General features: G+C 31.4%; 1 protein-coding gene across 2 annotated transcripts in view; it reads left to right on the forward strand.

Moving 5' to 3' along the window:
- The first annotated feature begins 533 nt into the window (after positions 1-533).
- LOC143057120 (histone-lysine N-methyltransferase MECOM-like) overlaps positions 534-26188 on the forward strand; it is a 51297-nt gene continuing 25642 nt past the window's right edge. The window contains exon 1 of one of the 2 annotated variants that reach the window (XM_076230364.1): positions 534-619. Coding sequence is in view for 1 of the 2 variants with exons in the window: in XM_076230363.1 (XP_076086478.1) it covers positions 703-739 (37 nt within the window). In the remaining variant the exon portion in view is untranslated. Of the gene's footprint in view, positions 740-26188 lie in introns of both variants that reach the window. The other variant, XM_076230363.1, reaches the window with a different exon arrangement.

Here is a 26188-nt window from a genome sequence, read left to right on the forward strand (position 1 = left end):
CTTTTGTGATGATGCGGCGTAAAGCAATCAACAATCAATCAATCAATAGGACAAATGATGTGTTTCTGTACATTCAATATTACCATTGGTACCCTTGTATAAAAACACATCATACAAATTAAGGCGGTAAACAATACTTGCCTGTCCGTACAGTAAAGTAGCAAGTTTTGAGCTGCAAATATAGGCTAATTATTGTTTAAAAAATTAAAGAGTTACACATTCATCTTCTTATCAAATCAAAGAATGGGTCATTTTCATTCAAAACCTTTTATCTTAATGGGTAATTAAAACATTAAATGACAGGCATATTAATTTGCACTCCTAAAAATTGGTATTTTATTAACATTGCAGGCTGATTAATCTTTTAAGTCTTTAGAAAATAAAAGAGATAATCCCTAATTTTACAAATAACATTGCTGTCCCGTTAATCCAAACACTTCTTTTCATTATTTACCTATATATAGATATATACCGTTAGACTATTTAAACCTATCGTATCGTTATCAAAGTTTTGGACATGATTGTAATATTAATTCTCTTTAATTGGTTTTATTGACAAGAAAAGAAAGTGTTCTCCTTTTAATATCAGTTTTTGATACACAAAGCGCATGCGTGTCAGGTGAGAGTTAATCTTTGCTTATTTGTGTATTGTCTTGTATGAGTGGTATATGATAGCTAGTCGGAACATCAAAGACAGAAAACATGAGATCGAAGTCTAAAGCAAGAAAACTAACACACGGTAAGTGACAAAATACACACACAAACATTTAAACGCACAAACACACATTTTGAATTTTATTTTTATTTTTTTCATCCCTCAGATTCTGTATCAATTATAACCACCTGTCGTTTTGACATCGAATTTGATTAAATACAACAAGTACAAGCTTTTTTTACTATATTTAACAATAAAATAAGACTTAACATAATTCGATCGATTTCTTCAATAAATTGCTAAAAGTTTGTAACAGGTAATTGCTTTAATATTGTCCTTTTAGTAACTTTCCCTAATCTATTTTCGGCTATTGGAAATTAATTATTGGTCAAAGTGTAAATTTCAAAACAGTGTTTGGAATAACCGTAACTCTGATGTGATTGTCATTTTAATTCTACGTATCATTTTTGTTCACATGTATAGAACAACCATATTGACATTTTAAAAAAGGAAGATACAAAGTTATTTAATATTTAATAATTATTTGTCTTGATATAAAGTGTAATATTCAATCTTTGTGCATGACATGAAATCGTTTGTATTGTACGTTTTCTATTGAAAACATTCACTCGGTTAGTATCGATAAGATATAGTTTATGAATACTCTATATGTATGCTCGTGTATTATCATTTTGCACAAATGGACCCATGGAAAGCTAATTTATACAATAAAAAATAGCAGATATGCTAATTGTATAAATTCATGTCCATATTTATACAAATCTCCTCTAACCTGCATGTGTAAATTGATTCTTGGCTTTCAGGTGTTTTTGTTTGTTTTTTGGGTTTTTTTTTTTGGTGTGGGGGATGGGGGGCTATAAGAGTTCACGATGAAGATCAATCCAGAAATGCTCATCAGACCCACTAATTGTCATTTTTTTTAAGCAAATCATCTGTGTGAGGGATATCTTTTTATTTACAGATGAAAGTGTTTTTTGTGTGTGCAGTTTGGAGGGTTTAAAGCCTTTGTATATAAGTACATGTTGTATTTGCATGTACTTTTAGTCGTATAAAGGGCAAATGCTTTGAAATCTAATTAAATAAAGACGTGCCTTACTGCAGCCAACACTCACATATATTGACCTTGAACGATATTGGCTCAAATCTGTTTAGGTCTTGGTTCTCTCAACTTGCTGCTCAAGATTTGGAATTCATCTTACACAATGACATTAAAAAACGCGCGTATTGTGTCCTCAAATAATTACCACGTGTGTTACATACTCATTGAACAGCAGTTTTCTCCAACAAGTGAGAGGTTTAGATAGCTTTTAAAACACAGGTTCATTCAAACATTTTCTATAAAAGAAATTGCCTCTACCAAGTCAGGATTATGACAGTTGTTATCCATTCGTTTGATATGTTTCAGTTTTTGATAATGCCGTTTGATTAGCAACTTTCCTTTTTGAAATTTCCTCGGCGTTCAGTATTTTTGTGATTTTACTTTTTTTGACATGCAAAATTTATCAATAAGATTTTTAAATTATTCCAATGCATTATCTCAAACGAAAAGATACAAGAAATCAATGTTTTCATGTTATGATATTCATTTCTTAAACTGTGATATATACGACAACAGCTGGATATGTTGTTTGTCTGAAACTTAAGTCATGTATATTAGATGGCACGTGACAACAAACCTGATCTCTTGTAGATAGTTGTACCATTGGCAATTACAGTGAAACCTGTTTATACCGGAACTCTTCGCGACTTGGAAGATTTTGTTCTTTTTTGGCCGATGTTCGGTTTTATCAGGTTCACAACGCATACACTTTGACATGACGGTGCATAAGTTCATGTTTGGTTTATACACGTTTTCGGTTTAGCCATTCAGGTTTTACTGTATATCAAATACCCTTATTGTTATATTGATAATTAATTCTAAACATTGTGAGCTCGAGTTTCGAAGAAAAAATGCTACAAAAAAGGTCCATTGCATGCTTACCATTTACTTGAACACTTCGGTTCTTATGTCTATGACTGCATGTATTGTCGTCTGCTCTGCTTGTTGCTTTCCTTTCATACGACTGTCCATTTGAAAATGTTATTAAATTGAATACTAATAAAATTCAATATACAAATAATACAAAACATTACTTCAGTTGTATGCTGATGGTAGCAAAGGTTCAGTCGTATGGCCTTTTAGCTTCCAGATAGAAATTCGCGCGTTGAGCAGGCCTTCGTTTGCTAAAATGGTTGTACAATCAAGAAATGTTCGATGGGTGTTTTTTTAATCTAAGACATTTGTACACGCTATTTTTATGCCAGTAAATCAAAAAAGAAATACATTAAAACAACATGCTGTTCAGTAACCAACAACAATGTCGTCCATAAATTCAGTCAAAATGAGACGATTCCAAATAAGTGTAGTTGACTGCTTTTTTAGACGACATTTTTCCCAAAACTACATGATAACTTATATACGATAATATAAAAACCATCGCATCAAAAAGTTCTTCTTGAATTGTGTTCATTTGTTCAACGTATAAAACTTATAAGAGACAAAACACATATTAAAGAATAAAGATAAGGAAGTTACAAGGTGGTAGAAGAGGTATGATAATTATAAGTATTTCAATTAGAAAACTAAATCATGCCTAAAGAACACTATATAATAATGACTAGACCTTTCATTTAGTCAAATGTATGGGACAGTTTCAAGATTTGCTGCTCTACCTAATAATTACTAATTGAATTTTGTTATTATCAAATTTAAAGGTAAAAACGGACAGAGACTTATTGAGTTCACATCCTCAAAAAGATTAACATAATATCAAACTAAAATCCACACCCCATATAGCACAACATGTATCATCAGATTTTCACTACAATAGGTAGGTTGTCCTGTCGATAAGTAAAAATATAAATTAGCCAGGGCTGATATAAGTATATTAGCCTGTGCTGATATGAGTCAAATGGCGTGTTATATTTATATTACCTTTCAGTAATTTCTTTTAATCAAGTTATGAATAACAACAAACTATTGTTTATGCTTCATATGATAGAAAAGATAACAAGTTTTTCAATGAATATCTCTATTTGATACGCTTTTCTTGCCAACTCAATATGAGAAAGTGAAATTACTAGATGTCAAAGGGACATGTATTTGTCATACTTAAGACTTAGTCATCGTGTTGATGTACTTTACGAAGCTTGCTGTTTTTCTTCTCTAAAGTTAAAAAAAAAAACATAGAGTAATTTGTGGGCCCTTTATAGCATGCAGTGCGGTCTGAGCCAAGGCTCACTGTGTTGAAGGCCGTAGTTTGTCCTAAGATGGTTTACTTTTACAAATTGTGACTTGGATGGAAAGTTGTCTCATTGACACTCATACCACATCTTCTTATATCTATAGAATAGTGAATGTTTCTTTGTATTTAAATTTCAATCAGAACTCACCCTTTTCAAGCTTACTATGCGGTATGGGTTTTGCTCATTGTTGATGGCCGTTTGGTGACCAAGAGTTGTTATGCTCTTTGGTCTCTGGTGTAGATTTGTCTTATTGGCAATCATACCACATCTTATTATTTTTAGAAAAGTACATTTTGCGTTGTATTTCATGCTGAAGGAGAGAACCTTGTCAAATAGTGTTATATATATATGCAGTTACATATTTTTTGAATGTATAATGTGTGTGCGTGTGTCCAGACGTCCTGAAGCACATAATTATGTTGAATTAAAAAACAAAAAGATAAATGAATGGCATTATCTGATGTTTGGCTTTGCTTGTTATTTTTCGATATTGTTCAATATCAGTAGCAAACATAATTATATAGGCACCGTTTAACAGTTTGACTTACAACAGGTTAACTATACAACTCATCCATGATGTTGCTTGATTTTTTAAAATGTACCATCCTCCGAACACAAGTCTTGTACATAAACGTATCCAATATTTCGTCTGCCATCATGTTGTCAATTCTAAACGCATTGGCAGATAACAGCTAAAACATGTTTGCAAACAATCGTCCTGATTAAACGCATGCGATATTTTCCACTGGACGTTAAGCAAACAAAAGCTAATCAATTGACTTGTAAATTCGGAAGCAGAACAAATTTACAATAAATCATTGCATTCGAAGGTTTTACAAGTGCATTGCCCGGGATGAAGATTTGCAATAGGGAAAAGAAAATAATAATTTGGTCATTTGCAACAGAGAACTTCTGTAAACGGACCTCTCAAACAGTTGTGTGGGTTTCTAACGCGGAAAGAGTGTGGCACTTGTTTTCCATACCAGGGGTATCAAATTGAATTTCACCGTTCCTACCTTACGTAACTGTGCGTGTATACATCAAACACAGTAATAGGCAAGCGCCCCTCTCAATATTCTAGAATTATCGTCTTCATTTTATCCGGCAATATAAATTCAAAAATGTGCATATGGTATTAACTATTTGTATAATGTATGCAGCTGTATATAAATGATAATCTATGTCAATATGATGTTCAGATCTGTTTAAATTTTATGATGACGGTATGCAGTCGTAAACACAAATATAGAGCTCATTTGTTCTTGTGAAATACACAGGGAAAATGTGTAAAAATTTTGATTCTGTCATACTTTGATTTACAGCTTTTTCTATTGGTAAAATGTTTCGGATTTTTTTCTCTCTCATGAATCTTGATATCTCACTCCTATTACCTTTTTTAGGCAAAACCTTTCGAAATTTTGGGTCCTCGATGGTACGTCTTCAACTTCGTTCTATAGTTTAACCTTTTTATTCGAGCATCATGGTCTTTTAAAGATGAAAATCTAGTATGGCGTACACAATTTCAATCCTAATATTTATGTGATGAGTTTATTTTGATTGCATGACACACTGTAATTTGTGCATTTAACGTTTTCATTGTTTATTTTAATGCATATATGTGTCGTTAAATGTAGATTACGATGTATCTGTAAGATCGTAATTATAAATTCTTTAGATTTAGTGGACGATTTACCCATTAACCCTTAAATCCTTTGGCCATTTCTTGCCAAAACAAGTTTTCTTAAGGTGGACAATGAGTCAATACTTCTTCTATTTGTTCAGAAGTATTCCTCAATGGATTTTACTTTACTTTGGCATCTGGGTGATAATGCATCGAAAAGAAAAGGATCTTTATGGGGCTTAGTATACACTTAAATATTTATCTAAGACCAATTGTAATATGACACTGTTTAAGTAATATTTTCTTGAACCAAGGATAGTGGTCTAAGACCTTAGAAAAACACACTTTAATGGATTCATCAAAAGAGGAGCATTTCTCGCATTTAATTCTCAAAACAAAATATCTTCAATTAGGTGTTACATTAAAAACGACATTTTTGTTATGATAGGTGACTTCAGTGACAGCTTGGGATTTCGGACAATCCGTTATAAAGTAGTGGTAATGTATACAATTTATGTGGTCAAGTGGCCACACTGACGCGGTTTGGGTCATCATTGTACAAACAAAATGGAAATGTATAGATAATACATAAATAGGTAGTATTGTTCACTTTTCATAAGTTTTATGTGTGAAATTTCTATCGAATTTTTTGTTAGTTTAAACTGTTTGCATTAACTCGTGTATTTTCGCCCCTTGTCCATATTTGATCAAATATTTTCAGTAATTGACACATTATGTTGATTTTAGAAGTAACAATAAATACTACTATCAGTCTTTGATAATAACCCTGAAAAGAAACCTTTTTTTAATCCGTCTCAATCTATTACGAAGGATTAAAATATAAAGTACAGAACACTGATTCATTTTTTCCCCTAAATAATTAGATATTGAAAAAAATATATATACAGTCATGATTCTGTAAGATTTTGAATTATTCTTGATTATTTTGCGAGATTTTCCTTTAATGACTTCATTAATAAATGATGTTGGAGGTTGTCACTGTGACCATTTTTTCTAAAAAAAAAAAATAAAGGAGAAAAATTGTATTTGATTGATTCACAGTGTTTGTTTTTTAAAAATCATTCTTTTAACTATATATTATATACATAATTTGTATCTAAATATAGCACTAAAGATATTAAAAATATCGTTTTTTTTCCAAATTGCTGGTAACTTTACGTTATGTTAAATGCTAACTAAATGACAAAACAGGTGCCACATGTGGAGCAGAATCTACTGATGCAACTGTCTGCTGTTGTTTGTCTTTTGTCATGGCACTGTCAGTTAGTTTTCGACCTTTGAATATCCCATCTTTATAGTTTGCCTCTCTTTTGTAATATATATATATAGAGCTTATAATTTTCCGCCGCATATTAGCTCATTAGTTGATGTCATTCAGAGTGAAGCTGCACAAAGCTGTCTCGCTTTGAGTAATATTTACATAATTTCAACATTACTTCCCACATAAAAATTGTTGCAAGATCATTGTTTTCTCTTCAAAAATGGATTGATATCTTATGAGGACAAACAGTTCAATTTGCAGAGACTTATATGAGTACATCGTTTAGTATAACAATAATGGTTCAATATACTAATAAAAACTTGGTATTGCTGCAATTAGACAATAATACGTGTATAGAAAAGAAATTAAATAGGATAAATTTTGTCATTTTGAAAGGATTTGCGAATTGAGAAAGATCCTATGATAAATGTAAAAAAAAAATATAAATAAATTTCCTCATTTTAAAAGGATTCTAAGAAGCTAGAAAAAGCCCGTGTTCAGCGGCAAATATCATTGTCTTTTGAAAGCAAATCATTTATTTTCAAAAGACATTTATATCATATTACACGGCGTACTTAGTAACACTCAGAAACAAATCTTTATGTCTTTTGTGACTTAATCTGATTATCTTTAGAAAATCAATTTTAATATACATTTGTACATATAGATATTGAACAAACAAAACTTTAAGAATCAAGAAACTCGTCACAAATAGTACGATTTATAAACTGATTATTTACCTAATCTATTACTTATCTTGTTAATCATCTTTAATCTGATTTTCTCTCTTAAATAGATAATCCGTTGAAATGTGTGTATCTGGTAAAATCACCGCGGAGATAATTCTTAATCCTATAATCTTGTCTATAATTGAGGTGCAGAATAGGGAGAACCTTTTCAAAAATTAATATTTACTTTTAAAATAAATAAATTTCAAAAATTCTTAATTTTTTTCTTAAACAAAAGGTCAAATTTGTGCATGATTCACTAGTCAAATTTTTGTGAAGGTATCACATTCTCAGAGTAACACCTTACCTAACCCTTCACAGTTCTGCTGACCCTTAAGACACACCAATATTTAATGAAATTCTGACAGTTATCATAATTTTCATCATAATCCATAGGTAATTCATGTATTAAATATCATTCAATTTTAATCTATTTTGCGCGTGTTAAGAATTGTTGAATAATAATGGTAGATTATGTGTATTGGTTCAACACATGAAAAGAATTACATAAGTGTCTTCTTAATCTTGACATTTTAACCTTCAAAAGAAAAAAATAAGTGCAAACATTTAATAAGGCTTTATTTTATTAAATTCAGCAGTTTTTATAGCTGAGACAAAGAAGATAGATCGATTTTAATATTAACACATATAAGAAAGAATACAAAGAAACATGTCCGCACTTTGTGAAAATTAAAATTAAATTGACGAAAATTAAAGAAAATCTCAAAATTAGTTATGACTTGTATATGTATGGTATGTATTGTAAATGAAATAGAGACATCTTTTGAATTTACTTAAGTGAAATTTCTGTCATCCATTCTTTTTGATAATTATTTAGACTATTTTTTATTTTTATTGTATAGCCCTATATCATGAAAGAATATAGTACTGTTAAAATTGCAAATGCCTTCATGGTAAAATAAATTCATGTATATGGGTTAAAATAATAGTTTGTTTATTTGTACAGTCTTTGATTTTTCCCAGGAGGTTATATTATATATATATAACCTCCTTGATTTTTCCAATGTTCTAAAAACATCAGAAATAAAAAAAATCATTAGCAAAAACAAAGAATACAGTAAATTTCCGCAGTTTTCAATGTCTTTACAGCGGAAACCCTCTTATTGGAAGATTCACTCTGCAAATAGAAACATTAATAGGCGTAGATAAAAAGTTCTTTGTCTGTTATTGACAGATCACATGAACATCCCTATATCATCAGTCATGGCATATACTAAAACAAGAACTGCATTTTGTAGATGGAGCATGCATAGATGTGTTTAGATTCTCTATAGATTGTCAATAAATGTGTTAGGAGTTGATTAATGCCATTGCTTCTGGTAGAAAATTCAAAAGCAAATTCTGAACCATTAGTGTAAATAATTATTCTATTTGGAAATACAAATACATGCATGCACACAAAATACAGTTCACTTCAGGGATTGTACAACTAATGGAAAATCTCTTTTAGAAATGTACTTCCACTAAACATTTCTTCCGAGAGTTTAGATAAGAAATATAAAAAAGAAGATGTGGTATGGTTGCCAATGAGACAACTATCCACAAAAGACCAAAATGACACAGACATTAACAACTATAGGTCACCGTACGGCCTTCAACAATAAGCAAAGCCCATACCGCATAGTCAGCTATAAAAGGCCCCGATAAGACAATGTAAAACAATTCAAACGAGAAAACTAACGGCCTTATTTATGTAAAAAAAAATTAACGAAAAACAAATATGTAACACATAAACAAACTACAACCACTGAATTACAGGCTCCTGAAGTTTTCTGTATTTGAACCGTTTGGATTTCTTGTTTGCAATTTTTCGAATTTCAAATTGTTCATGCTAACAATCATTCACCACGAACATGTATCTTATACAGTTATTGAAGTTCTTAAAATGTACAGATTTTATGCATAAAAAGTGAGCAAGCCATAGCTAGACTTCTACTTGAGCAGTGATTATTTTCATCATTTTTTTTATAATGGAGATATTTGGTGTTTCGAAACATGATTCGACAAATGATCTGCTTTCCGATCGTAGTTGCCGGCATTCAAATATTATACGTATCATAGTGCCCATTACTTAAAAGTGTTAAGAAATTGAAAGACACAATACACAGCCTGCTTGGGCTGTGAATTACCTTTCGTGTTATGAGTTTGGGATTTTGATTTTGCATTTTGATAAGAGAATATCCGTTTTGAGTCTAGTATTTTTGTTATTTTACTTTTTGATGTGTCGATTATCGTATCACCACGTGAATGAATCGATTATAAACACACGAGTCCCAAAGCCATAACATTGCTGACAAGTCCGTTCCAAATATCCACCCTATTGATTACTACATACCAGCTATTAACAGTGTATTGACACAGAACGATGAGTTTAAGTGTATGGGTTGTTGATTTTATTGTCAGTTTAACTGTGGGATGAGTTGTTTATCTGATAGATCAATTGATCATCAACCGCAGTATGTTTATCGTTATCATCATTGATAAACTTATGGAGCTAGACTTGCTATGAGAGAAATGTGTGAGGATCTAGTGGCGGAAAAAAAAGAAATGCTTACGGATTTAAAAAAAAACTTAAATTGTCATTAATGCCAATTATGGACATACTAAGAAAAACTTGTATGAGTAAAAATATCTTCTTTTTGTCGAATAGGTTAACAATAAAATGTCCGTTCACTATAAAGTGATTGTTGTGCCCTTTACACTTTTACATATTTTGCTTGGGGGTCAACTTAAGGCTGCCTTACTCCATTACACCTAACATTAAATCGGATTGGCAGCTATGATGGGGTTTATCGCGACACTAAGCATGGTGCCCTGAGACCGACCTGAGACCAATACCGAATCAAGTAAGATACGTAAAGATATACGCAAAGAGTTAGGATTTTGAGTCTCGAAGAATTTAATGACAACGAATGACAACCAGTAAAGAAACAAAACAAATTCGAGTTGATTCGGTTTATTATGGAGTTAATTCAGTTCTAAAACAGAAGTTTCTGAAGGTGATGAAACAATTTTAAGCAAACGCCTTTTCAGGGTTCATTTGTGTTTTTGTAGAAATAAACATAAGATTCATCAAATATTTTGTCCCATATATTTTCTTTTGATCAACAATTAAAATTGTTGTTGGGACGAATCATCCAAAATGTGCACTTACAATCATGGGGCTTCCTTATAGGGGACACAATCTATCATTTATCGAAATCGATTCACACAATATGTATTTAACAAAAATGTAGGAATTATAATGAAATTTTTAAACTTTTCTTAAAAATCTTCTTCGTTACAAAATCAACAGATACAAGAAACAATGATATAGTTGAAGAATTGGACAACCCTAAGAGCGCCCTCTGTTAGTTACTGTGAAAAATGTGGATGACGCTGAGATGTCATTTTAGATCTTTTAAACCGACGAGATAAAAATGAACATCTGAAAACACCATGAAACAGCCACAAAAATTAAAGTCATCCTGTTTTTCTTATTGAGAAAATGAAATTAATAACAAACATATGCCTAACAGATAAAGAAGATGTGAGAAAAGTAGAAATTAGAATTTCTCATCCACATAGTTGCTAAACACCGTGACCCAAGAATATATTAGCTGTGAATGCTGTTATCTTGAATGTATTTCATAATTTCCACATGCGGGGATGCACAGTTTTAACAAGTTGTATAAGATTTATAACGAGAAAACCATTGGGAACCATTTACCCATGCCAGGCCTGATAATAATATACATTTATTTTTCAAATTAAATAAATTACGACTGTCTTTTTGAACTATGACACCACGGTGAAATATTTTTTTATTAATTGAAGTAATATTTTTAATGAAATGGTTGGATGTTGTAACACTCAATCATAATTAATGCAAAGTAGTTATAGGAGCAAAATTCCTGCACATCTTTTAATTAAGCAAGTTTGGGGAATTATATAAGCTTTACCAATACCAGTACTAGTATTGGCATTGAATAACGACATTACAACTCTTTTCCCCAAGAGGACATCTGATTTCACTAGTACTAGTACTATGGGACCGATCACTCATCTTAGGTGGGGTATGATTTATTTTCTCTCGGTGCAAACAACTTGTTTTACTTTAAAAACAATTCTCAATGCAACCAACCATTTATCTTTTTGGGGAATGCTTGATTGATCTTGTTTTTCTGGATACAGAGACAATCTTTCTTTTTTTTCCATTATGATATATTACCATATTTGCACTTCCCTCCTGAAACAATCTTTTTTCTAAAAACAAAATGATTCAAACACCCGTTTTTGTTTAAGTGAGAACCTATCCCCAACCCCTTAAACAGACATGCTTCCATGCATACAAGATGCCGTGCTCCCGGAATAACTTAAACAATGTACATTTGATTACAAACTATTCAGAAAATTCCAAAATTCTTCATCTTTTAGGGAGTCAGCATTAACTTTAAGGAGCGTATATGTTGTTTTTTTAGTCCGAAATTTTTTTCGCGAACAAATTCATTTTGTTTTTCAACGCGATCACTCGGAATTTTTTTCTCTCAATATTTAACACTATAAGGTAGGGGGTGGGTGGGGGGGATTGGGTATCATTATAGAAAAAAAATAAGTAGTTAAGTGACCGTTTCCTTTTAAAATTTTCTCTGTACACATTTACTTTGGTAATTCTAGAAAAAATTTAAATCCGTGCAGTCATCTTTTCTTATATATATATATATATATATATATATATATATATAGACCGCATTAAAATATAGACTGTGGGAAAACATGGACAAGTGTGATCACCAATTGATTTAGTTATCACTTTATTTCACACTTGATTAGTTTTAAATTACCAGTTAATTTAGCAATGACCATCCGTTTAACATAAGAGACATATTCGCAGTAAGAAATTAATTTGAGAAATATACAACGAAACAGATGATAACGGTTTTCAATCAGTGTAATAAACAACAAATCAATTTCCACGACTTCATGTCTAAAGGCATTTTATAATTTCCGATAAAAAAAGAAGTTCTTTAACAGTTCTATCTTTGGTTTACTAATTTGAAAGGACATGACAATGTTCTTAATTTGTCTTTCTGGCTGTTTAAGTAAATCTGATAATAATAGTAGCAACGCGACTCATCAATTTTGTTCCGAATGAAAAGGCTTCGGTGAAATTGACAACGTTATATAAACTACTTGTATGGTTTCCGTCTGATCTTCTTGCCAGAAGAGCTAAATTGATGGTATGTTTTTGTAAGAACGTTATCTCCACCCTACAAAAGACGTACAAGATTTATTTCATCGGGGCTTAATTTATTTTGAAACTGTTTTATTCGAATGTCTGGCTTCTATAAGGCCGAAGAGCGGATTCGGATAACGAAAATGGATCGATCACGAAAAAGGCGACTTCCGTAGAGGTTTTTCCTTTCAAACAAAACTTGGCATCAATTAATAATGTTTTTAAGATTAGATAATAAATTGAAGTTAGCAAGTGCACATAGTTACAATTAAACAGGAAGAAACCAATAAAAAAAAAGGAAAAAAAAAGAAACCTTCTGTGTTTTGCTTAACATGACATTTTTTATTATTATTATTACTAATATCAAATTATTCATTTTGGCAATGTAGAGAAATAACTGTAAATTACAAACAAAAAAATTTAAGTTGGCTTTTATTTATTTTTGAATTGTTTGATTCGTTTAGTCTTTTATTATTATTTTTTTTTTTTTTTGGTATTTTAGCTATATTTTTGTATTTTTAACACAACTGAATTATATTCACTAGGAATTTTTTCCAGTCCTTACAAAAACGCAAGCATTATTTCTTGACATAGATCATCACATATGCATGGGTAGCCTTATCCCAAGCATATGATTACAACGGGTTTTTTTATTTGAAATTAATTGGTATTGACCACCAACATATAAATATACTTGATTGAATGTCCGATTAGACTTTTTTATAGTGTTAAATATGCATGTTTCTGCCACTACAAACCATCATTGTAATCTATTGTCTTCTTCAAATACTGGCATTAACCTATCCTGAGCATGTATTGTTCACCTGGAGGCCACAGTCGTATCCCTAAAAAAATAAAAAATAAATATTTGCATTTTTCTGATTTTTGAGCTAAAGTTGAAAGTCTAGGATCCGACATAATAACCTAAACAATAAGCCTTGATGTGTACAACTGTCGTTTGTCTTTCTATCTATATCTGTCCATTCTTTCTCTCTTTCTTTTTTTCTGAATGAATAATACAAACAATGGTTCATTTTGTCGTGATAATCTGATTACTCACTCTCACAACTGATTTGAAGATAACGAGCAGAATATATAAAGATATACCCAATCAAAGAGAAAAAGACTTGGGTGTTGTTTTCATCATTGACTATTAACCTGTGAACATAAAACGGGGTTGTATGTCTAACAAAACATTGAACGTGTTATTAAGGTGACAAAGGAACCATTTAAGCCATCTACCTGATATTTTCCTCCCTGAAATAATAGATTTGAATGACAGTTATGTTTTTAAAATCATGGGAAAACTGCTGATTGACTTGAAATTGATGTGATGTCGATTTCAGAGATACCGATTTCACCGTTCGATATATTTGACATTTCATTATAAAGTTCAAGATTTTCGATATATTTGACATTTCACTATAAAATTCAAGATTTCATTGATATAAAATTCAAAATCTGGATTGTCAGCATACACAGAACAATGAAATCATTAATTATTATTATCATATACATAGACATGTGTATTCAAGACACAAAGTAAACAAAAGATAAAAAAATACCCTGAAATTTTCCCAACTAGACCAAGGAGGTACAAACAATTAGCATTTTTAAAGCATCTTGCACCTGAGATCACCCCTAGTTTTTTGGGGGGTTCGTGTTGTTTATTCTTTAGTTTTCTATGTTGTGTCATGCATGCTGTTTTTTGTTTGTCTTTTTCATTTTTAGCCATGGCGTTGTCAGTTTGTTTTAGATTTACGAGTTTGACTGTCCCTTTGGTATCTTTCGTTCCTCTTTTGCAATGCCTTTAATGCAACATTTACTGACATTATATAATTACTTCTATTATAATATATTTATTTGAAAAGAAGACGACATTTTTGTTTTTAGGGACCAGCTGAAGCATGCATCCGGGTGTTGGATTTTCTCATTGTGTTGACGACCAATTTTAGGCAACTTTGAAGACAATCTTCTTAACTTTTATAATTTCTTTATTTGGCAAGGGTTTTAGCGTAGCTTTACCAGAAAGGGTCAATTTAATATCCAAGGGATTTGATGACAGTAATGTCTAATGCATGATTGTGTTAAAACCCCGGCTTGGTCAAACCAAAGACTTTAAAAAGGTTGGTATTTGCCACTTCTCTGTTAAACAAAAGGCATTAAGGTGGTATCTAACACTACAGGGAGATAACTCCGTAAAATCAGCTAAACGTTTTAATAACGTTGTGTTGTTAAGGGAATATTAAGCTTCTCAATGATCAAAATTAGTGTTTGTCAAACTGCTATATAACCAGTGTAATTTTTCTGATAAAATGGTTGGTTTATTTTTTTTTTATTTTTTTATATTTTGGTTAAAGGGTCAAAGTAAATGCTTTGTAAAAATTTTAGGAAAATTAAACGAGCCAAATAATTTTAGTTAAAGTGTTGGGTACCACCTTAAGGAGTAAGAGCACAATCTGCATGGTCGGTTCGAAGTCAGAATAGTGTGTCCGGGTAAGTAGGCAATATCTTCATACGGACTGTCGTTACCTTGTGAACAAGCAAACTTGAAGCTTATCGTTTGCATGACCTATCCTAACCCTTGTTCTGTTAATTGCTGTGTTAGGTTCCTGTCTTATCGTTAACTTTATATTTTGTTCAAGCGACTTTATTGCATATTTTCGAAGCATGCAACCCCATAAAATAGTTTGCCAACATAACGCACAAGCTGGATCTTGCAAAATTCTTAACGTCACAATTATCTAATCCTTTATATTCACTTATATTGTTAATTAGTCTTAATCTATACATATCACCGTATGCAAACTGAACTTTTAACATTGATAGAAAGATACATAGTTATCTTAAATAGTAGACTAAGTTTGGAGATTCCTCTCAATGGTAATGTCTATCATATCATAGCAACGTTTGACTATAGCCATGAGGAGAGATCTTTCGTGGCTCCTCTACTTTAAAAGGGTTATCTTGTTTGACTGTGTCGCGTAATCCGTTTGCTGTCATCAGTGGACAGAAGTCGCACACCTTTCAAAGATAACGACACGCGGAAACGAATTTTCAATGTATACTGCCAAACCACCTAAGATCATTTATCATATAACTGTTCTATATCTATATCTTAAGAGACGTTTTGAAAAACCGGATAATTTATTTGAATTTTTCCTTATAAACAATTTGTAAAAAGAAACTATTTGTATAAGACATTCGCCCCTGTTATGGTGAAGTTAAATTTATGTGTGGTTTTCAAATGGTTAAATTTAGTCCTTTTTAAACAAATTTAAACAAATATGGGAGATATCAAGAAGATTTAGCGGGTTAGTAAAACTTTCTTTCTTACACCAAGAAAAACTTATTGCTTTTGTATAAACATTCAAAGATATTGAGAAAATATTGTATTTTAATTTCATTTCATTACATTAAATTGATAAAATTAAATTGATAAAAGAGCGTCAGGGTTAAATGGTCATCATAAAACTATCATATCTAATAATTGAAACTTGTTATTGCTTTTGCAATAACAAAGAATATATGTAATAAATTGAATTACATATATTTGAACTCGTCCTCATTATGCCTGAAGTATTTGCCACTGGACATTTAAGTAAATAACAAAAGAATTTTATTTTGCAATATTTGACTGAAATGTGTATCACAAAGTACAATGACATGTTTTGTTACAAGTATTGGAATCTAGACCAAGCAAAGTTGTATTGATAAGTTTTTTTTTTCTCTCAACTATAGACTGAGTACAGACCTTGTCAGGTTGTTTTATGTCTTGTGGTATACGTATTACTTGAATTACAGTAAAAGGTGCCAGTTTTATCTTAGCAGATGCCTATTTCGACCTGTCTCTTATATTTTGAAAAACGGTATGGAAAATATGAAACGCGGGAACCTCAAATTAATATGTTTAGCTTTTACAATGAATCTCCGAAACAAGATAAGCATATGAATGTTTCGTTCGTCCGTGTATGGGAAAGTATGAAAGTGAAGACTATATTTCCTGTCTTGAATGAGCGAATAATTTCACAACTTATGTTAACAAGGAAAGACACAGGAGGAAGTAAATGTCTCTTAATTAACTAAATAACTATTATATTATATAGAAAGTTGAAAAGATAGCAAGGGGCCAAATGTCAATTCTTCCTCCTGTATAATTTCCCTATAACGAAAACTTACTTTAAAATTGAAGGTCGAAAAAAGAAAATTGTCATTTTATGTGTATTCATAAACATGAATTCAGTTAGTACGCCTCACGGTTACAGACAAATAAAAGTTTTGTTTTATTTTATAATCTGTTTATAAATTTAAATATACTTGTAATACATGTACCATTGCAGTTAATACATGTAATTAAATTTGCCATCTCCCTTTTACACATAAATAAGTTAGCTATGAAATGCAATGAACAAAATAAAAAAATGAAAACAACACGTTATTTATTTCTTGCGTCAATATATTATGCACATTGACCTATAATGATTTACTTTTATAAATTGTTATTTGGATAGTTGTCTCAGTGGCACTGACACCACATCTTCCCATATCTATTGGTCTAGATTTAGTGCGTGAACAATTTTGTCTTTATAACCTTGTGTGTACATGCATGTTTCAAGAACAGATACACACGTGCTCTCCTTTAAAGCGCAGGTATATGTTCATAAATCATATTTTTGCTCAGAAGGAAAAGTAATGAATGCTATATACATAAAAGCAATTATTTAGTCTTTAGTCGAAAAGAGGTCGCTGTAGGTCCAGGCGGCTATCTGAATGAATAGACATCAGTTATTTCTACATGACCAATAGTAATTTTGTCTATTTATTAACTTTTTAATTTTGATATAATAATCATGTCCTTTTAATGGTCTGATAATTTCATCATAAGGTCCAGTAGTTTGGTCGTTCCATTAGCGCCTAAAACTAAATTGTTCTTTTGTCTAACAAAGAAAATAAAACAGAAAAGAGAATAAAACACGTAAAAAGACCCATTCTCTGTAAATTTACATGTTTTGAAGCTTCATTTAATAATCCTGACCCAAGAAAACAGTTTGGTACTTTGTTTATCTATGCGATGTTATTACAGCCTTTTGGTTATTATTATTGCCAAATTAAACGACCATAAAAAGATGATTTGGTTATGATCACAAGGTTTTTATTGGATGACCGAGTGATGAGTAAGTTAAATATACCCAACATTAGTAATCAGGACACCCGAACATGTTATTAAGTTAAGCAAGGCGTATGTTATAACTCCTCCTACTTTCGTGAAACGTGTCCACACATTGAATGTCAGTTTGGATACAGATATGCAGATGAAACTAAAAAAAAAGGAAAAGGAAAAAACTCAGGTTTTTTACTCTAATTTTGAATTGTATCTAATTATATTCACGTCCAGTGGTACATAATTCATGAGTCCTTACCAAAAAAAAGTTAACCGTTGAAAATAGAAAAAAAGTACGTATAAAAAAAAACAAGGAATAGAGGTGGGTGGAAGGGTGTGAAAATGTACCGATGTTACTTGTTTGATCCAACATTTTAAAGGCACAGACTTCTTCTCTTTCTGGAAAAAAACAGGATTTTCTTTTCAATCACAAACAGGAAAAAGATTTGAGTTTAAAAGTCAATCTGGTTTTGATTGTGTTTTTTTCAAATTTTAATGATTGAAATATACTGTTTTGTTTCATTGTATACTTGATTTTTAATCGAATTAGAATAAAATATGCTTCCTATATAATAGGAATATTTGGCTACTTTTATATACTCGATCTTAAGCTTTCCATGTTGTTGTTATGGGAAGTTGGCGCAGTCGTCGTGAACACGTTAAAATGAAGGGTTATTCAGGTGTTCCGGTCATAACAATATCTTGCAGCTTACGTAGATGGCACCCGTTTTGAACAAAGAAGATAATCATGTCCAAACTATTTTTTTATTTCAATAATTTCTCTTTAAGATATCAAATGTTATGGAACATGAGAGATCCAGCAGTTCGAACAGAAATAAAAACAATTTATCAGTTTATTGTCCTGTTGCGGGATAAAATATATTAGTTTAAAATCACCAATGGGTAGTTTTGTCCGTGACAGGTACACGTCAGGTTCGCCTCCTATGACCCTAGGTGAATCTTTCGTGACCTAACATCATAAAATTTGTAGTGACAGTTTTATAAAGACAACATTTACCGAAGATTAGACAAGCAATTTGCTGCGAAGTAAAAGATCCGGGTACTTGAAACGTTTGCATGTCAACTGTCAGGACCTTCTGTGCGTTTTACAATCCATAGAACAATCAGAGTCATTTAGAATCTTTTAATCGAATTTGACATTTTAGATTTGTAGATAACCTACCGGTAGCGAAACTTCACTCAAGTGACCTTTTAATTTTGTCACGGGAATTTGTAATATTTCACAGTTTTCTTCATTCAATAATTTAAAAAATGAAATACCGTAAAATTACACTTGTAAATTCAAAGTGAGAAAATCATATCATTAGATCTTCATATTTAGTGTTTGCTACATTCTTTTCTATTCCACGCATACTCAAGCATACTGACCATGTGAAATTTTAATTAAGTTTCTCTGACTGACCTCATAGATAAAGATAAAACACTTATTAAACTTGGTCATGATCAACAATGGAAAAGACCTGTTTATTTCTATTGTTTTGTATATTTTTTCACCCAGAATATCAAGTTAAATTGCTGTTGACTCACACATACAGAACCCGGATTACCTACATGTACTCTCTTAAGCATTGTAATATTTACTTTTCTCTCTAATCTATGTTTTAAGAAGGGAAGGAAAAAAAAACCTAAGAAAACGCAACATGTCGACCGAAGACAACAAATAAATGGTCACAATAATAATACAGAGAAAACAAATTATTATATGAAAATAAGGAGATTTGGTATGCCGATTGTCAATGAGACAACTATTTACTAAGTTCGAATAAAGTGCATAGATGTAAACAATTAAAGGCAACCGTATGGCCTGCAACAACGAAAAATCACATTTTGATATAAAACATCAATCGTCATACATGTATATAGTCTTAATAACATCAACAGTCAATGCATTTTTGTAATAGATATAAATTTTCACATAAAAGACGAAAATCAATTGTAAAAATGTCTATATTATACCAGACTATGCATCATAAGTAGATATTCAAAAGGACTTATTTTGCATGTTTAGCTATAATGTTGTTAGAAACATCTTGTCTTTAAATACATTGATGTCAACGATGTATTAGTGCGCCAGCTTTTGACAAACGAAAATCATTTTCCTAAGAAGGATCGATCTTTGAATGATATTGAGGCAGTAAAATAGAGACAATTGCAACGATTACTGCTAACCTGCCACACATCAAATATGCCATCAGTAAATATACTGAACAGCTCATCTACCGCAGCAAAAAGTAAAATCACAAAATTACTGAACTCCGAGGAATATTCAAAACGAAAATTCCCTAATCAAATGTCAAAATCAAAATCTCAACTTGACACATCAAACGAATGGATAACAACTGTCATATAACCGACTTGGTACATGAATGTATTCTATTACTCCATAGCATACAAATGAACCGATTGGTTGACCATTTTAAAACCCATTTTACATATTATCCATATGAAAATTTTCTTTAATATTTATTTCTTATTTGGGTAGTGAAGCATGTTAAGCAAACCTTAACTGAAATATTGGATTTTTACACGGTATATCTCTTTTTTTAAATCTGTATATCACAATCTTGTTCTGATTCCAAAATTTGTACCTAAAGATATTTTCGAGTTAATGTCTCAATACTTTGTTTCGGTATATTTACTTTCAAAATTTTATTAACCATCTGATGCTGCTGAAAAAAGTACAATAGTACAGTCAACCTGTATATAATGGTCGTCCATTAGAACGGAGAAAACTGACTTTTCAAGAGAGTTGACCTTTAAATTGCAGATATTAATAACAAGTAGCATACATTGCTCATTGTTGAAGGCCGTACAGTGACCTATAGCTGTGAATGTCTGTGTCATTTGGTCTCTTGTGAAGAGTTGTCTCATTGACAATCATACCATATCTTCTTTTTTATATGATGGACATGTTTTTTTTCACTTAATATACATATACAGGTGACCTTTATAGGATTTTTGACTGTACATTTGAACAAAATATTTATCTTTGCCTCATCATTATATTTTAAACGCCACCGAAAAGGACAAATGTTTTATAAATCATCAGCCTATTCGACCATCATAAATGAATACATTCTCATTTCGTAAAACTTAGAGGTCGGATTGACATTTGCAATTTGGTTATATCCCCGTTTGATGTCAATGGCAGTGAAATAATTTTGCACGCTCAGTATATTGAGGTAAAAAAAAGTTTTAATAATCTCTCTCACCTGTTGCACAAACACTAGAAGACGTTTTAAGTCGCGAATCCCTAAAAACAAGTATTAAAATTAGGATGTTATAAAAGATGACAGATGGACGAAATTCTATCAAAATCACATTATACAATAAAATAAAGCTTAATGTTTTATTTTGATCTTATTAACGTTAAAATCATAGAAAGAAGTCGTGGCAAGCTTATCTTTTTCTTTTGTCTTCGAACATTCACTGATTTTGGTTGGTATGTATATGTTTAAACTTGTCGAATTTTAAAGTAAATTAAAAGTAAAATTTCTAAAATTAAAAATTATATATTTTTTTATATAGATCTTGGAATTTTTAATGACATTAAAGACGTGCTAGTTTTCTAAAGTATATATCTGGTGTTATAAGCCTACATGGAAATCATGCCAAATGAGGTCAGTTTTAGAAATTTAAATTGAGACTGCATTCAAACTCCAGCCTGTTTCAATGTGTGTGTCAGCTTTTCTGAAATTTCATTTTCATTTCCTTCATATCAAGGCTTATAATAGCGTGTGAAAAAGTAAAAGGAGATACAAAATATACGGACCGCCAACAACGATATCTTCTTCTATGTCGTTCGAATTAGAATTGACAATGTTATGAATATCATGGGAATCATAACAAGTACCTTCTTATATATGTTTTTATGACAAAATGTATCCTTATAAACAAATAGATCATCGTTCAGTAAATTATTGAATTTCTTGATATGTAACACCCGGCGATGACCTGTCTCGTGCAGAACAATTTGAGATTATATATTCATATTTTCTCAATTAATAATGATGTAATAAGTTATTAAAGGCCTTATTATTATTAGATATGAGTATAATGGTATCAAATACAAATATGTATCAAATTTTTGATTGGGTCTTTGATAATTCCGATTTTGAAGAGCTGTTAACGAGGATCGATTTCAAACACCTGTGAAGATTTTTATCTTTGATATAAGCGGTAATTATCTATGATGTAAGGGGTTGATGATCAAATTTGGGTACGTGTTACATGATTTGTAAGTTTGATTCATAGTTTCAGGGTGGATCTTCATTGAAGCAGGTCATTTTACAACCTTGCTTTGTGCTTTTAAAATAAACATGAATATATCTTGTTTTCTATTGAATGACTTTAACACTATCAAGTTTATTCCCAGGGAGTTTTCGTTTTTCTTAAGATATTTCGTTGTTAAGATGACTGGTTTTGTTTTCCACGACTTTGTATCTCTCCTGGTTTAAAAACCACTCAATTAAAATATGTATAGTTATAAAATTGTTTTTTTTTTCCAAAAAAAAAGTATCATCGGATTTATAGCTTAGTGTTTCCGTCATATTTATAAACACCTTTTTATCCTCGGGCTGTTGGAATTTTACTTATTTTCAGTAATGGACTTTTGGTTTTGTATTATATAATCACCATGCCGTAGGCTGATTTGGGAGTGACAAGGCAAGTAGGCCATCGTATGAACGGCTACATATATATATAAAAAAAGAAGATGTGGTATGATTGCCAATGAGACATCTATCCACAAAAGACCAAAATGACACAGACATTAACAACTATAGGTCACCGTACGGCCTTCAACAATGAGCAAAGCCCATACCGCATAGTGAGCTATAAAAGGCCCCGATAAGATAATGTAAAACAATTCAAACGAGAAAACTAACGGCCTTATTTATGTAAAAAAAGGAACGAAAAACAAATATGTAACACATAAACAAACGACAACCACTGAATTACAGGCTCCTGACTTGGGACAGGCACATACATAAATAATGTGGCGGGGTTAAACATGTTAGCGGGATCCCAACCCTCCCCCTAACCTTGGACAGTGGTAAAACAGTACAACATAAGAACGAACTATAAAAATAAGTTGAAAAAGGCTTAACTCAACATATGTATGGGTCATTGTCTTTTGCAGTAAACTTTTATTTAGCCTTACTTCTAACGTTGTCTTGCCAGCCCACTCTCTCCTTTAAAATTTCTAGATCTTCACCTGACATGTCTGCTGTCAAAAACCGTAAAAATATCTGAATGTGTCATCAAGTTGGTAATTTTGTTTTGTTTGGTTGATGTCTCATTGCCGTTTACGTCATCAAGGTGGTGTTTTGTATTGTTTGGTTGTTGTCTCATTGCCGTTTACGTCATCAAGTTGTTGTTTTGTATTGTTTGGTTGATGTCTCATTGTCGTTTACGTCATCAAGGTGGTGTTTTGTATTGTTTGGTTGATGTCTCATTGTCGTTTACGTCATCAAGGTGGTGTTTTGTATTGTTTGGTTGTTGTCTCATTGCCGTTTACGTCATCAAGTTGGTGTTTTGTATTGATTGGTTGATGTCTCATTGCCTTTTACGACATCAAGGTGATGTTTTGTAATGTTTGGTTTATGTCTCATTGCGGTTTACGTCATCAAGTTGGTGTTTTGTATTGTTTGGTTGATGTCTCATTGCCGTTTATGTCCTCAAATTGGTGTTTGCTATTGTTTGGTTAATGTCTCATTGCCGTTTACGTCATCAAGTTGGTGTTTGGTATTGTTTGTTTGATGTCTCATTTCCGTGTACGTCATCAAGTTGGTGTTTTGTGTTGTTTGGTTGATGTCTCATTACCATGTTAATTTATTCTATTGTATAGGAATGGGTTTCAAAAACGTCAAAAATCATTGTAGTCGCAATAGATCTTGACATTCGGATTCTTTCATACTTATTTTTTACGGTTTTATTCAAAACAGATACAATGTTATCGTTCGGGAGCTTATAAAATAAAAAAGAATTTTTGTGTAATGGTATTTTATTTAATGTCATGCAATCTTAACTTTGAAATACCTAGATAAACAATTTAAAGCAATTGCATAGCTCCTAAAATATATTCATGACAGACACGTTGATACGGAAGCGCATTAGCGCCACACAACTTTTTAAAAAATATTTCTTCCTATGTTTGCGTTATAGAAAACGTAAACATATGAAGAAAATGTGTAACGCATATGATATATTATATTTGATTGTTTTGATTGTCTTTTTGACGTTTTAAGGTGGTACCCAACACTTTCACTAAAATTAATTTGGCTCGTTTAATTTTCATAAAATTTTTACAAAGTATTTACTTTGACCCTTAAACAAAAATATAAAAATTTCAAAATTTTTGAACCAACCGTTTTGTCAGAAAAATTACACTGGTTATATAGCAATTTGACAAAGTTTTTAACACTTAATTTAATCATTGAAAAGCTTTATATTCTCTTAACAATACAATGTAATTAAAACGTTTAGTTGATTTTACAGAGTTATCTTCCTGTAGTGTTAGGTACCACCTTAAGTGTTTTGACATGGCATTGTCAGTTTGTTTTCGACTTGTAAGGTTGAATATCCCATTGGTATCGTTCGCCTCTCTTTGAAATGTGTTATGCAGCATATTAAATGGCAAAAACGAACGTGACATAGGAAGCAGTTGAAAGTTTTTGATCGACATCTCCTTTCAGATTAAATTGTGAAATATCTCTATTTAACAGACGTAAATATAAAAAAATGGTTGTCCTATATAATGCTGAAACATCATGACTATTCAAAAACTGAACGATTATTTTTTGTTGTAATCTAATTTTTTGTGTAATTTAAAAATCAGATAATTTGCACCAAGGAAGACAAAAATGGCGATAAAAGAAATTATGGTCGTTGATAATGCACACCGCTATTTCGAAATAACTTCCGGTGATTCAATCTCCCCGGGTAATTTTGGTCGCAGACTTATTTAGAAAGAAAGACAATCTTCGTATTTCCTTTCTAATGACAATGATATATTAGAAGGGTTTATCGTCGCCCATTTTGATTTTATTAAAATCCACAATGCGAAAAACGAAAGATACAACAGACTAAGAAAAAGATCAATTTCACCAGAAGATAAATGTTTCTCGATAAGGCAGTTTTATTGAATACATATCGAAAATGTAATTACACAATAGCATTATAAGGTATTTAAACTCTTGAATTACCCGTCGCATCTATTCCGGAATATCCTGCATTTATGAAAATTCTTTAATCCTTCCCTGATGTCACTTCCGGCCGTCTGTCAGCTGATTGATAAAACTCGCATCCAATCCATTGACAATATGGCATTGGTTTCAATATGTTTTAATAAATTTACCTTATCTTCTTGTCAGTTTCACCTAAATTGGTATATAATTACTAATAATTATATTGATTTTAACAATAAATGCTTGTCAATTTCATGGTTTTCTCTTCAAACAAATATAATTAATATAGCTAAATGTTTGCTTTGTAAAACCCTTGTGTTACTAACCAGATCTGCAGTTTAGAAAACAAATTATCTAAAAATTATCAATATTATTTTCAAAGCATGATGCAGAAGAAAAATTGATGAATCTGAAAAGATAACTATTTTTTCATTAGAACAAAATGCAACCGACCTAATTCAAACCATTGTCTGTTTTGTGGGAAAATGTTGAGAAGCCAACTATCTGAATGTTAATTACAACAATTCCTTTCAAGGTTGGTGCACTACACGATTTAATAATAAGTTGATGCACGCGCGTTATATGCTTCTCGTGCATAAGATGGATCGTGGGAATTTTTTTTAATACTGAGAGATTTATAAACATCCTTACTTGAGCATGAAAAATTCTTTATATAAAAATGAAAGCACGCTTCATTCTGACAATAATTCCGAAATGTTTATACAACCTGTTATATAAAGGCATTTTTTGTACGAGTCATTATGATTATTGCCTTATGATGAAAGAAACTAAATCTTAATTTACTACCAATATATAAGCTCACATCTTTTAATAAAGCATACATTTTGAGTACATTTCAAGCATAAGTGACATATAACATATCGGTGTACTTGACTTGCATATGTTGAAAGTCCGTGATCTGAAGTGCTAGTTCTTTGTAGCTAAGAGTCAACATTGACTTAAATTCTTGTCACCGTTTGTCATTTTTAAG

Source organism: Mytilus galloprovincialis, chromosome 13 (assembly GCF_965363235.1).
Source record: "Mytilus galloprovincialis chromosome 13, xbMytGall1.hap1.1, whole genome shotgun sequence".
Taxonomy (NCBI): Eukaryota; Metazoa; Mollusca; class Bivalvia; order Mytilida; family Mytilidae; genus Mytilus; species Mytilus galloprovincialis.